At 34.8% G+C, this 10,987-nt stretch overlaps 2 protein-coding genes across 2 annotated transcripts; both read right to left on the bottom strand.

Annotated features, from left to right (window-relative positions):
* Nucleotides 1-617: 617 nt before the first annotated feature.
* On the bottom strand, nucleotides 618-4,067 carry LOC116118388 (SUMO-activating enzyme subunit 2-like; the record flags this gene model as incomplete). The annotated part of the gene is made up of 7 exons (XM_031404369.1): nucleotides 618-1,239; nucleotides 1,932-2,029; nucleotides 2,153-2,335; nucleotides 2,422-2,515; nucleotides 2,813-3,042; nucleotides 3,165-3,623; nucleotides 3,888-4,067. Coding segments are annotated over 7 exons (1,560 nt in total), but the record flags the coding sequence as incomplete, so codon positions are not given.
* Nucleotides 4,068-4,589: 522 nt separating this feature from the next.
* LOC116118397 (SUMO-activating enzyme subunit 2-like) lies at nucleotides 4,590-10,022 on the bottom strand. Its single transcript, XM_031404382.1, has 11 exons — nucleotides 9,975-10,022; nucleotides 9,795-9,884; nucleotides 8,864-8,947; nucleotides 8,558-8,776; nucleotides 7,798-7,899; nucleotides 7,075-7,533; nucleotides 6,723-6,952; nucleotides 6,332-6,425; nucleotides 6,063-6,245; nucleotides 5,842-5,939; nucleotides 4,590-5,149 (listed from the first exon to the last, which is right to left on the bottom strand). The coding sequence occupies exons 1-11, from the start codon at nucleotides 10,005-10,007 to the stop codon at nucleotides 4,834-4,836; spliced, it is 1,908 nt and encodes a 635-aa protein (XP_031260242.1). The 5' UTR covers nucleotides 10,008-10,022; the 3' UTR covers nucleotides 4,590-4,833.
* Nucleotides 10,023-10,987: the final 965 nt, after the last annotated feature.

Below are 10,987 nucleotides of genomic sequence, written 5' to 3'. Positions count from 1 at the left end.
TTTTTTTTTTTTTTTTATGTACAGAAGTAAAAAAACTGACAATTTTATAAATATATAATCCATTGGGCAAATTAATCTTCATGTTTGATGCCGTTTTTTACCTTGAGGATGACATGCCGTTTCTAATAGTGTCAAGTAAAGGACTTTTTTGTTTTTAGTGATCAAGGGTATCCGAGCCAGTTTGCGTACACTTTAATTAATCTCCTAAGACTCTAAAGTTGACAGCCGAATAAATCTCCGTAATGACCATCTCTATTAACAAGTCAAGTAGATCGAACTCATGACTTCTTACATAATTCGACTTTTTTGTTCTTGATGATCGAGGATATCTAACTCAGCTTGTGCACACCTTAATTAATCCTCCAAGACCCTGAAATTGACAACCGAATAAATTCCCGTAATGATCATCTCTAATAACAAGTCAAATGAACCGAACTTATGACTTCTTAAATAATACACCCAAAATCTTAGATGACCACTGAACCACCCAGCGGTGGTTAGTATACAACTCTTTGTACGCATTTATTTGGTTTGCTTTATTAACATCAACAACAGGACGTATGGAAATAAAAGACAAACTAAAATTACCCAGATCGCAATTCAAGAAACTATGATAATTAAGTTCAATTCTTTCACTCATTTGATCGTAGGGTCAATAAATATCCAACATTCGGTCACTAGCAACATTACAGTCTCATCTCATCCATTGTCAACCTAGCTGGGTAAAAATACATATATATTGTTGTTATACAGAGAAATGGAGGCTACAATTAAATACTTTATCTAACACTTACAAGATACTCTCCTTGTTACCTAATAATTAACACTTTATGCACCAAAAGAATTTTCCATTCCTCACTAATGGTACAAAATTAGGAAGTAAGAAGTCTTCCACAGTCAAAGGTTGATTCCCACCACCAAAACTATTGCAATCTTTTCTTCTTCTTGGTGACTGAATCTAAATCATCAAGCATCACCAAATCGTCATCGTCATCATCATCATCAAGCTCTTTAACCTCCTTGTGATTTCCAGTTCCATCAGCAGCATTTGGAATATCCACTTCCGATAATTTACGTTTCTTCCCAGAAGGTTCTGAAATTTCATCCACCTCAGTATCCTTTTCAGCTTCTGCTTGCCGTGCATTTGATGTGCTCCCACCGTTTCCAACCACTGCAGGAGCTTGTGTCCATCCAGTTAGAACCATTCCATCCGGCTCCTTTTCTTCATCAAATTCATCCCTGATAAAATTCAGAGTATGTGATATATATATATAAGCAGCTGATCAAACGTGACAAAACATTCATGACAAATCATGAGAACCGGGATCCAAATATTCATCACAAATCAGCAGATCCAAACAATTCATTAAGCTTTGGACCATGTAAATTGGGCAGTACTACAGATTTTACCACTCAACTGAACCTTCAAAAAGTCATCCGAGTTAAAGCAATGAAAAGTCTACTTTCTTCCTACTGATATTCTCTTAATGAAACAAATAATACAAAAAAGTTAAGGCTAATATCATTCAAGACACTAATTGACCATCACGAAAACCAACACAACCATAAGCTAAGCCATGAGAATATCAAAAAATAAAGAAAATAATCTGATCAACTACAGACACGTGTAAATTTACCCTAATCCCTCTTGAAACAAAACAGAGGAACCGAGCCCCAAAGCAATGATTATACAAGCTAGAGATCACTCACATGAGTGTACTTTTCAGCCACTATACCAAAGGCCTTGATATGAGATATTACAAAACATGCATGCACTTATAAAACTTTACGAACAGATTTGTAAGGGAATGAACATTCTCCCATCCCTGAAACGAATGGAAATTAAGCAGCATTCTGCAAAATTTCAGCAGCAGTCAATAGAATGTATTATGCTTGGCTTTGAAATTTGCCTTATTAAAGTAAATACAAACCTATGTTTGATATTGATACTGCAAACCAACTCCTGTTGAAGATCCTCTACAGTGAGCATCGTCCCACTATTAACTGGAGAAGGAAGTTCAGATAGCACCTGAGGCAAGAACAAAATTAATTTAAACTAAAAAATGAAGGAGAGCGGAAGAGATACAAAGAAAAATGCATGGTTGCAACATTAAAGAAGTAAAGTCATTCCTAGAAAAAAGACAAAATTTACCTTCTCAAGGTTGGCAGCATAATTTGCTACCATATCATCATCAAGATCATCACCAACTTCATAAAGAAGGTTTGAACCATGCATAATCAATGGAAAGTTCATGCCAAGCTTGGCCTTAACAATTTTTTCCACAAAATCCCGCAACTTTGAGCGATAAGTATTAATCTCAAGCAATAGTGGTGTCTGTTTTAAGCAGCAGATTACCATCATGACTGAGAAAAACATATAAAGAGATTTCCACAATAGTGTTAAAAGGAAAATAACTATACCTCAGAGCAAACATAGCAGGCCTTGTTTGGTTCATAAGGTTCCACTGGCATAAGGAGCATCTTTCTGCTAACATGTTCAAGACAATACGTCATCCTGCATATAAGTTCCAAATAAGACTTCAGCACATTCAGCAGTTGCTAATCTTAGATATAGATACAAAAGGCAATATTAATATCATCAAGCAAATGAATTTTGCAGAACAGAGTACAGACACAGACCATTGGTAGCAGTTATCTTTTTCAAGTATTTCAAACAAGTAAAAGAATAGTCTCAGTTAAATTTCTTTACTAACTTATCATTGTACAGAGAATAAAGATAGATGTTCAGCAGACTACGAATCACATTAACATAAAACAAAACCTAAACAGATAAAAAGGAATTGAGCCACACCGATAGTTATCAGTATCCTTCTGTAGCACCTTGATTGCTTCAATCACAATCAACCCAGCTATAATAGCATTTGTTGTTGCAACAGCATGCACAATATTACCAGCAATGCCTTTGGCTTCAAAAAGGCTATGCAAAGGAATGCCAAAAGAAGCAGCCCGAATATTTGCAGCAGCTGTAACAAATTCTACTGCCAACTGATCATCTTTATCGAAACTCAGGTTTCCAATCTCCTGCACAAAAATATGTTATATATACAATATTTAGCTTTGAACGGGAAAAGGAAAACTAGTTAATCAAGAAATTCAAAGGTTTTTTCCAAACATTGGTTTAAAAGCATGAGATCAAGACAAACCTTTTCTCTCTTCAGAAAAAATTGTTTCAAAGCCTCAAGAAAAACTCTTGTACTTTCCAGAAGGGACCATTTATCCTGTGGATTCTTCAGACCCAAAGACGCCATGGCAGACACAGATGAAAAAGCATCAGTTAGGCAACTGTTATCCACATTTCCGTTCTGATGATTCAGTTCTTCAGACAGGAAATCCTTACTATATATAGGCCTTGGTCTTTTCCTTTTATTCCAAGTCTCTTCATTAGACAAAGCTAATTCAATGTTATAACCAAACACATGGTCATATATTCTTCTTCCATATTGGCCAAAATCTTCATCCTTTCTTCGTTCAAATACATCTTTTGCTTGTTCTGATGAGTTAGTAGCATCACTGGAGCGCACATTTAAATCATTTTCCTGATTCTTGTCTCCAAACAACTTAGCAAAAAGCAGGTCCTTAGCCCATACAATACAGTGAACAAACTGCAAATTCAACATAGACACCATTACCAAATAAATATTTTGTCAACAGCCAAGAAGAACCTGAGCAAATTTTGATGAATAAGATCTATACTATCTTAAGAGCAATCTTAACATAACAAAACCCACTTTCTTTCCCATTAAATTAGTAATAACAATTAACCACTAGTAATAACATTATAATCATAACAAGCCACAGTCAACCAAATATTCCATTTTCCAACACAAAACTAAACTTCACATGCTTGCAAAAAGAAAAGCACGCACCTTTGATGGAGTGCTTGTTATTGTACAGACAGGATAGGTTTTCGGTGCAGGTTTGGGCTGACATTCATAACATTCGGTTTTTCCTTTTATATGCACTGTGACCTGGTTCCATGAAATTGGTAAGAACCAAGGATCATGATCATGACCATCAGAAATGTCGAACAAATCAACACAACCAAATTAAAAGCATGAATCCGAGCCAGTTTGCGTACACTTTAATTAATCTCCTAAGACTCTAAAGTTGACAGCCGAATAAATCTCCGTAATGACCATCTCTATTAACAAGTCAAGTAGATCGAACTCATGACTTCTTACATAATTCGACTTTTTTGTTCTTGATGATCGAGGATATCTAACTCAGCTTGTGCACACCTTAATTAATCCTCCAAGACCCTGAAATTGACAACCGAATAAATTCCCGTAATGATCATCTCTAATAACAAGTCAAATGAACCGAACTTATGACTTCTTAAATAATACACCCAAAATCTTAGATGACCACTGAACCACCCAGCGGTGGTTAGTATACAACTCTTTGTACGCATTTATTTGGTTTGCTTTATTAACATCAACAACAGGACGTATGGAAATAAAAGACAAACTAAAATTACCCAGATCGCAATTCAAGAAACTATGGTATTTAAGTTCAATTCTTTCACTCATTTAATCGTAGGGTCAATAAATATCCAACATTCGGTCACTAGCAACATTACAGTCTCATCTCATCCATTGTCAACCTAGCTGGGTAAAAATACATATATATTGTTGTTATACAGAGAAATGGAGGCTACAATTAAATACTTTATCTAACACTTACAAGATACTCTCCTTGTTACCTAATAATTAACACTTTATGCACCAAAAGAATTTTCCATTCCTCACTAATGGTACAAAATTAGGAAGTAAGAAGTCTTCCACAGTCAAAGGTTGATTCCCACCACCAAAACTATTGCAATCTTTTCTTCTTCTTGGTGACTGAATCTAAATCATCAAGCATCACCAAATCGTCATCGTCATCATCATCATCAAGCTCTTTCACCTCCTTGTGATTTCCAGTTCCATCAGCAGCATTTGGAATATCCACTTCCGATAATTTACGTTTCTTCCCAGAAGGTTCTGAAATTTCATCCACCTCAGTATCCTTTTCAGCTTCTGCTTGCCGTGCATTTGATGTGCTCCCACCGTTTCCAACCACTGCAGGAGCTTGTGTCCATCCAGTTAGAACCATTCCATCCGGCTCCTTTTCTTCATCAAATTCATCCCTGATAAAATTCAGAGTATGTGATATATATATATAAGCAGCTGATCAAACGTGACAAAACATTCATGACAAATCATGAGAACCGGGATCCAAATATTCATCACAAATCAGCAGATCCAAACAATTCATTAAGCTTTGGACCATGTAAATTGGGCAGTACTACAGATTTTACCACTCAACTGAACCTTCAAAAAGTCATCCGAGTTAAAGCAATGAAAAGTCTACTTTCTTCCTACTGATATTCTCTTAATGAAACAAATAATACAAAAAAGTTAAGGCTAATATCATTCAAGACACTAATTGACCATCACGAAAACCAACACAACCATAAGCTAAGCCATGAGAATATCAAAAAATAAAGAAAATAATCTGATCAACTACAGACACGTGTAAATTTACCCTAATCCCTCTTGAAACAAAACAGAGGAACCGAGCCCCAAAGCAATGATTATACAAGCTAGAGATCACTCACATGAGTGTACTTTTCAGCCACTATACCAAAGGCCTTGATATGAGATATTACAAAACATGCATGCACTTATAAAACTTTACGAACAGATTTGTAAGGGAATGAACATTCTCCCATCCCTGAAACGAATGGAAATTAAGCAGCATTCTGCAAAATTTCAGCAGCAGTCAATAGAATGTATTATGCTTGGCTTTGAAATTTGCCTTATTAAAGTAAATACAAACCTATGTTTGATATTGATACTGCAAACCAACTCCTGTTGAAGATCCTCTACAGTGAGCATCGTCCCACTATTAACTGGAGAAGGAAGTTCAGATAGCACCTGAGGCAAGAACAAAATTAATTTAAACTAAAAAATGAAGGAGAGCGGAAGAGATACAAAGAAAAATGCATGGTTGCAACATTAAAGAAGTAAAGTCATTCCTAGAAAAAAGACAAAATTTACCTTCTCAAGGTTGGCAGCATAATTTGCTACCATATCATCATCAAGATCATCACCAACTTCATAAAGAAGGTTTGAACCATGCATAATCAATGGAAAGTTCATGCCAAGCTTGGCCTTAACAATTTTTTCCACAAAATCCCGCAACTTTGAGCGATAAGTATTAATCTCAAGCAATAGTGGTGTCTGTTTTAAGCAGCAGATTACCATCATGACTGAGAAAAACATATAAAGAGATTTCCACAATAGTGTTAAAAGGAAAATAACTATACCTCAGAGCAAACATAGCAGGCCTTGTTTGGTTCATAAGGTTCCACTGGCATAAGGAGCATCTTTCTGCTAACATGTTCAAGACAATACGTCATCCTGCATATAAGTTCCAAATAAGACTTCAGCACATTCAGCAGTTGCTAATCTTAGATATAGATACAAAAGGCAATATTAATATCATCAAGCAAATGAATTTTGCAGAACAGAGTACAGACACAGACCATTGGTAGCAGTTATCTTTTTCAAGTATTTCAAACAAGTAAAAGAATAGTCTCAGTTAAATTTCTTTACTAACTTATCATTGTACAGAGAATAAAGATAGATGTTCAGCAGACTACGAATCACATTAACATAAAACAAAACCTAAACAGATAAAAAGGAATTGAGCCACACCGATAGTTATCAGTATCCTTCTGTAGCACCTTGATTGCTTCAATCACAATCAACCCAGCTATAATAGCATTTGTTGTTGCAACAGCATGCACAATATTACCAGCAATGCCTTTGGCTTCAAAAAGGCTATGCAAAGGAATGCCAAAAGAAGCAGCCCGAATATTTGCAGCAGCTGTAACAAATTCTACTGCCAACTGATCATCTTTATCGAAACTCAGGTTTCCAATCTCCTGCACAAAAATATGTTATATATACAATATTTAGCTTTGAACGGGAAAAGGAAAACTAGTTAATCAAGAAATTCAAAGGTTTTTTCCAAACATTGGTTTAAAAGCATGAGATCAAGACAAACCTTTTCTCTCTTCAGAAAAAATTGTTTCAAAGCCTCAAGAAAAACTCTTGTACTTTCCAGAAGGGACCATTTATCCTGTGGATTCTTCAGACCCAAAGACGCCATGGCAGACACAGATGAAAAAGCATCAGTTAGGCAACTGTTATCCACATTTCCGTTCTGATGATTCAGTTCTTCAGACAGGAAATCCTTACTATATATAGGCCTTGGTCTTTTCCTTTTATTCCAAGTCTCTTCATTAGACAAAGCTAATTCAATGTTATAACCAAACACATGGTCATATATTCTTCTTCCATATTGGCCAAAATCTTCATCCTTTCTTCGTTCAAATACATCTTTTGCTTGTTCTGATGAGTTAGTAGCATCACTGGAGCGCACATTTAAATCATTTTCCTGATTCTTGTCTCCAAACAACTTAGCAAAAAGCAGGTCCTTAGCCCATACAATACAGTGAACAAACTGCAAATTCAACATAGACACCATTACCAAATAAATATTTTGTCAACAGCCAAGAAGAACCTGAGCAAATTTTGATGAATAAGATCTATACTATCTTAAGAGCAATCTTAACATAACAAAACCCACTTTCTTTCCCATTAAATTAGTAATAACAATTAACCACTAGTAATAACATTATAATCATAACAAGCCACAGTCAACCAAATATTCCATTTTCCAACACAAAACTAAACTTCACATGCTTGCAAAAAGAAAAGCACGCACCTTTGATGGAGTGCTTGTTATTGTACAGACAGGATAGGTTTTCGGTGCAGGTTTGGGCTGACATTCATAACATTCGGTTTTTCCTTTTATATGCACTGTGACCTGGTTCCATGAAATTGGTAAGAACCAAGGATCATGATCATGACCATCAGAAATGTCGAACAAATCAACACAACCAAATTAAAAGCATGAATATCTGGTCAAACAGGCAGAGAGAGGAAGGAACATGGATTTGTAACATTAGAAAGTAATAAACAAAAGCAGATTTTCTTTTCAACCAATAGGTGAAACTCAATATTTTAGATGCTCGGGTATCAACTACCAAGCATGAATAACAATACTAAATAAATGTCTCTAAGTCGAAATAATTCTTAGAAGTCCATACCCACACATCACATTGAATGCCAGCTTTCTTGAAGGAGACAAAATTTTCATAACAATTTTAAGTCACAAAGATCTCATCAATAAAAAATTACTTAACCTTTGCAAGTTTAAAAAAAACATGTGATGTACTAGGAGGAGAAAATAAAAGGTAATTCCCAATCTGGTTGCAAGTTGTTTAACTAAATTTTATTTGGCTGTTAAAATATCAGGTGGTTGAAACCTCTGTTATACAAAAATGAAAGCAAAATCAATTGCAGTAAACTCACAGTTCCAAGAAGTGGGCATAAAAAAGAAAATGTATAATTAGATGCAGTCTTTTAATAAACCCCTTTAAGGATATAGATTGTTGCCAAAGACTAAATATCATCTTTATTACCTGTCCCAGGAAGCCTGTAGTCCCACTTTCAACCAAAGGAACATCAGCTGCCAAGCAGAGGCGGTTCACATGCCGCCTTGCATCTAGATTGTCTAGTCCATTCAGAACAACGTTAAATTGCTTGAAGAAATCAACATTGAACTCAGGATCCTTAACATTGGCATGATGTGGTGTAATGCTCATGCCAGGCCTAAAATTTAAGACAGCATCGCGAGCAACCTGGTTTAAATATTGATGAGAGAGTTATGAACAACTTAAATAGTGCTTCAGCAAGCATTAAAAGAAAGACTCTCACTGCGGTTCTACCTTGGCCTTAGACTGGCCAACATGTGATTGACGAAATAAAAATTGCCTATTCAGGTTACTGACTTCGATGGTATCCATGTCAATCTGCAAACAGATGATTACAGAAAAAATTATTATATGCCAATAACACATGCCAGCACATGTTGCAAAAACTGAAGGAATTTCCGAAACTCGAACAAAAACTTTCATAGATAAGCGACAAAAGAAATATGGAAATCACCTATACTAATTGTAGCAAATAAATGATTTTAATTTAAGTTCCAAAAACGAACAATAATAAACATGTTACCAATTATCAAGGACAGAGGTAAGGAAAAAATGGTAATAGGATAAACACCAACTAGATGCCCCTGGATAATTAAGGAAAATAATGCCCAAAAAAAAAAGGCATTACACAGGGTTTACCTGCTTTATCCATATTTATATGCAAAGAATCCAACAAAAACGTCAGATTTCTTAATTGTAAAATTTAATATCAAGGGTGAACTCAAACTCCATAAAGAAAATATAACATAATCAGTTATCGATACCAACAACAGCTATGCTTTAATGCCAATACCCACTAACATCAAATTTGATATTTTACCATCAGAATCCAAATCACCATCAACATCCACACCACCTTTCAAAATTGTTCCACAACCAGAGTCTAAGAAATTCATTTGAACCCACTAAGCAAACTCAAGCACAAAACTAACTAACTCCTCAAGGTGGAATCTTTCCATTTTTCCTGTTCACACCAGTACCCAAATATAACAAATTCGACACTTTAAGCACCAAATAACTAAACCCCAGTAAATTAAATTACAAAATAAAAATAAAAATTACACATAATCACCCAGCTAGAAACCCTAGTAAAGCACAAGTAAACCAAAAACAAAACCCATACATAAATTTCTTCAAAATTAAAAACAAAAGCGAAAGCACTAACAATATGAATATCTTGAAAGCCGGAGAGAGCGAGAGTCTTAAGCAGCTCGCAGCCGATACCACCAGCTCCAACCATAAGCACTTTGGCGCCCTAAACAAAACAAAAATCAAAACCCGAAAATACGAAAATACAAAACCCTGTAATCCAGTTAAAATAAAAGTGGGGGGGTTTTGTCGGTACCTTTATTGCAGATAAGTGTCCCTCTGAAGCCATTGGGACTCAAGGTAGAGAGACAGACACAGAGAGAGAGAGAGAGAGGGGGAAACGGAACAGAGCGAGTCAAAGAGAGAGAAGTAAATTAGAATCAGAATATGAAATTTTATTAGTGCGAATAAATAATATTTAACAGAGACGAAATCGTGGGGGCCGTGGGGAATCGAACACGGGACCTGTTGGATGGTGGAGAATCTAAGAGGTCGTGACCCAAAAAGGGCGGCTAAGCTTAATAATAAATTAATTTTTTTTTTTTTTTTTTTTAGATCTAAAAAAAAATGAAATATACATAAACAAATTTATATATTTTAAATTAACGGATTAAAATATTTATACCATGTTTGGTTACACTAATTTAGGGTCAAAAGAGTTTATTTATAAGTGTATTACTAAATATTTTTAGTTGATTTATTGTATTTTAAAAGTGCTTAAAATATTTTACTATTAGTGAAAAAAGCTCAAAGGAAAATGATAGAGCTACCAAAAGTTGCACACCAAATATGTGCACCAAATGACGTGAAAAAATATTGGCCGTTGATTAATATTAACTGATAATAAATAAATGGTCAAGATTTTACCACATCATTCGATGCATAATTTTCGATGGCTATAGCATTACTCAAGCTCAAATTTTTAGTTCTTCCCGTGAGTTTTTTTTTAGCTTATTTAAAGTGTTAAAATTTTTTTTAAAAAAAATTCTATTTTATTTCATAAATTTGACCTATATCTATTATTATATATCAAAACTTTTTTTGATAAATTAATGCTTAAAATCTCTTTAAATTTTTTTTTAATCTAAATAACCAAAATAAAAATTCTTCCACTCTCTACTAATGACCTATACTTCAATGAACTCGACTTGAATAAATCGTCTCAAACAGAGCCCTGGACCCTGTTTAATTCGGCATATTTTGCTAAAACTTGTTTAATTGGACATATTTTGCTAGAATAACTTATTTAAAGTTTATAAATATTATTTT

This window comes from Pistacia vera, unplaced genomic scaffold (assembly GCF_008641045.1).
Source record: "Pistacia vera cultivar Batoury unplaced genomic scaffold, PisVer_v2 Contig841, whole genome shotgun sequence".
Taxonomy (NCBI): Eukaryota; Viridiplantae; Streptophyta; class Magnoliopsida; order Sapindales; family Anacardiaceae; genus Pistacia; species Pistacia vera.
Note: the sequence above shows the minus strand (reverse complement) of the source record. Positions and strands in the feature narration are given on the sequence as shown.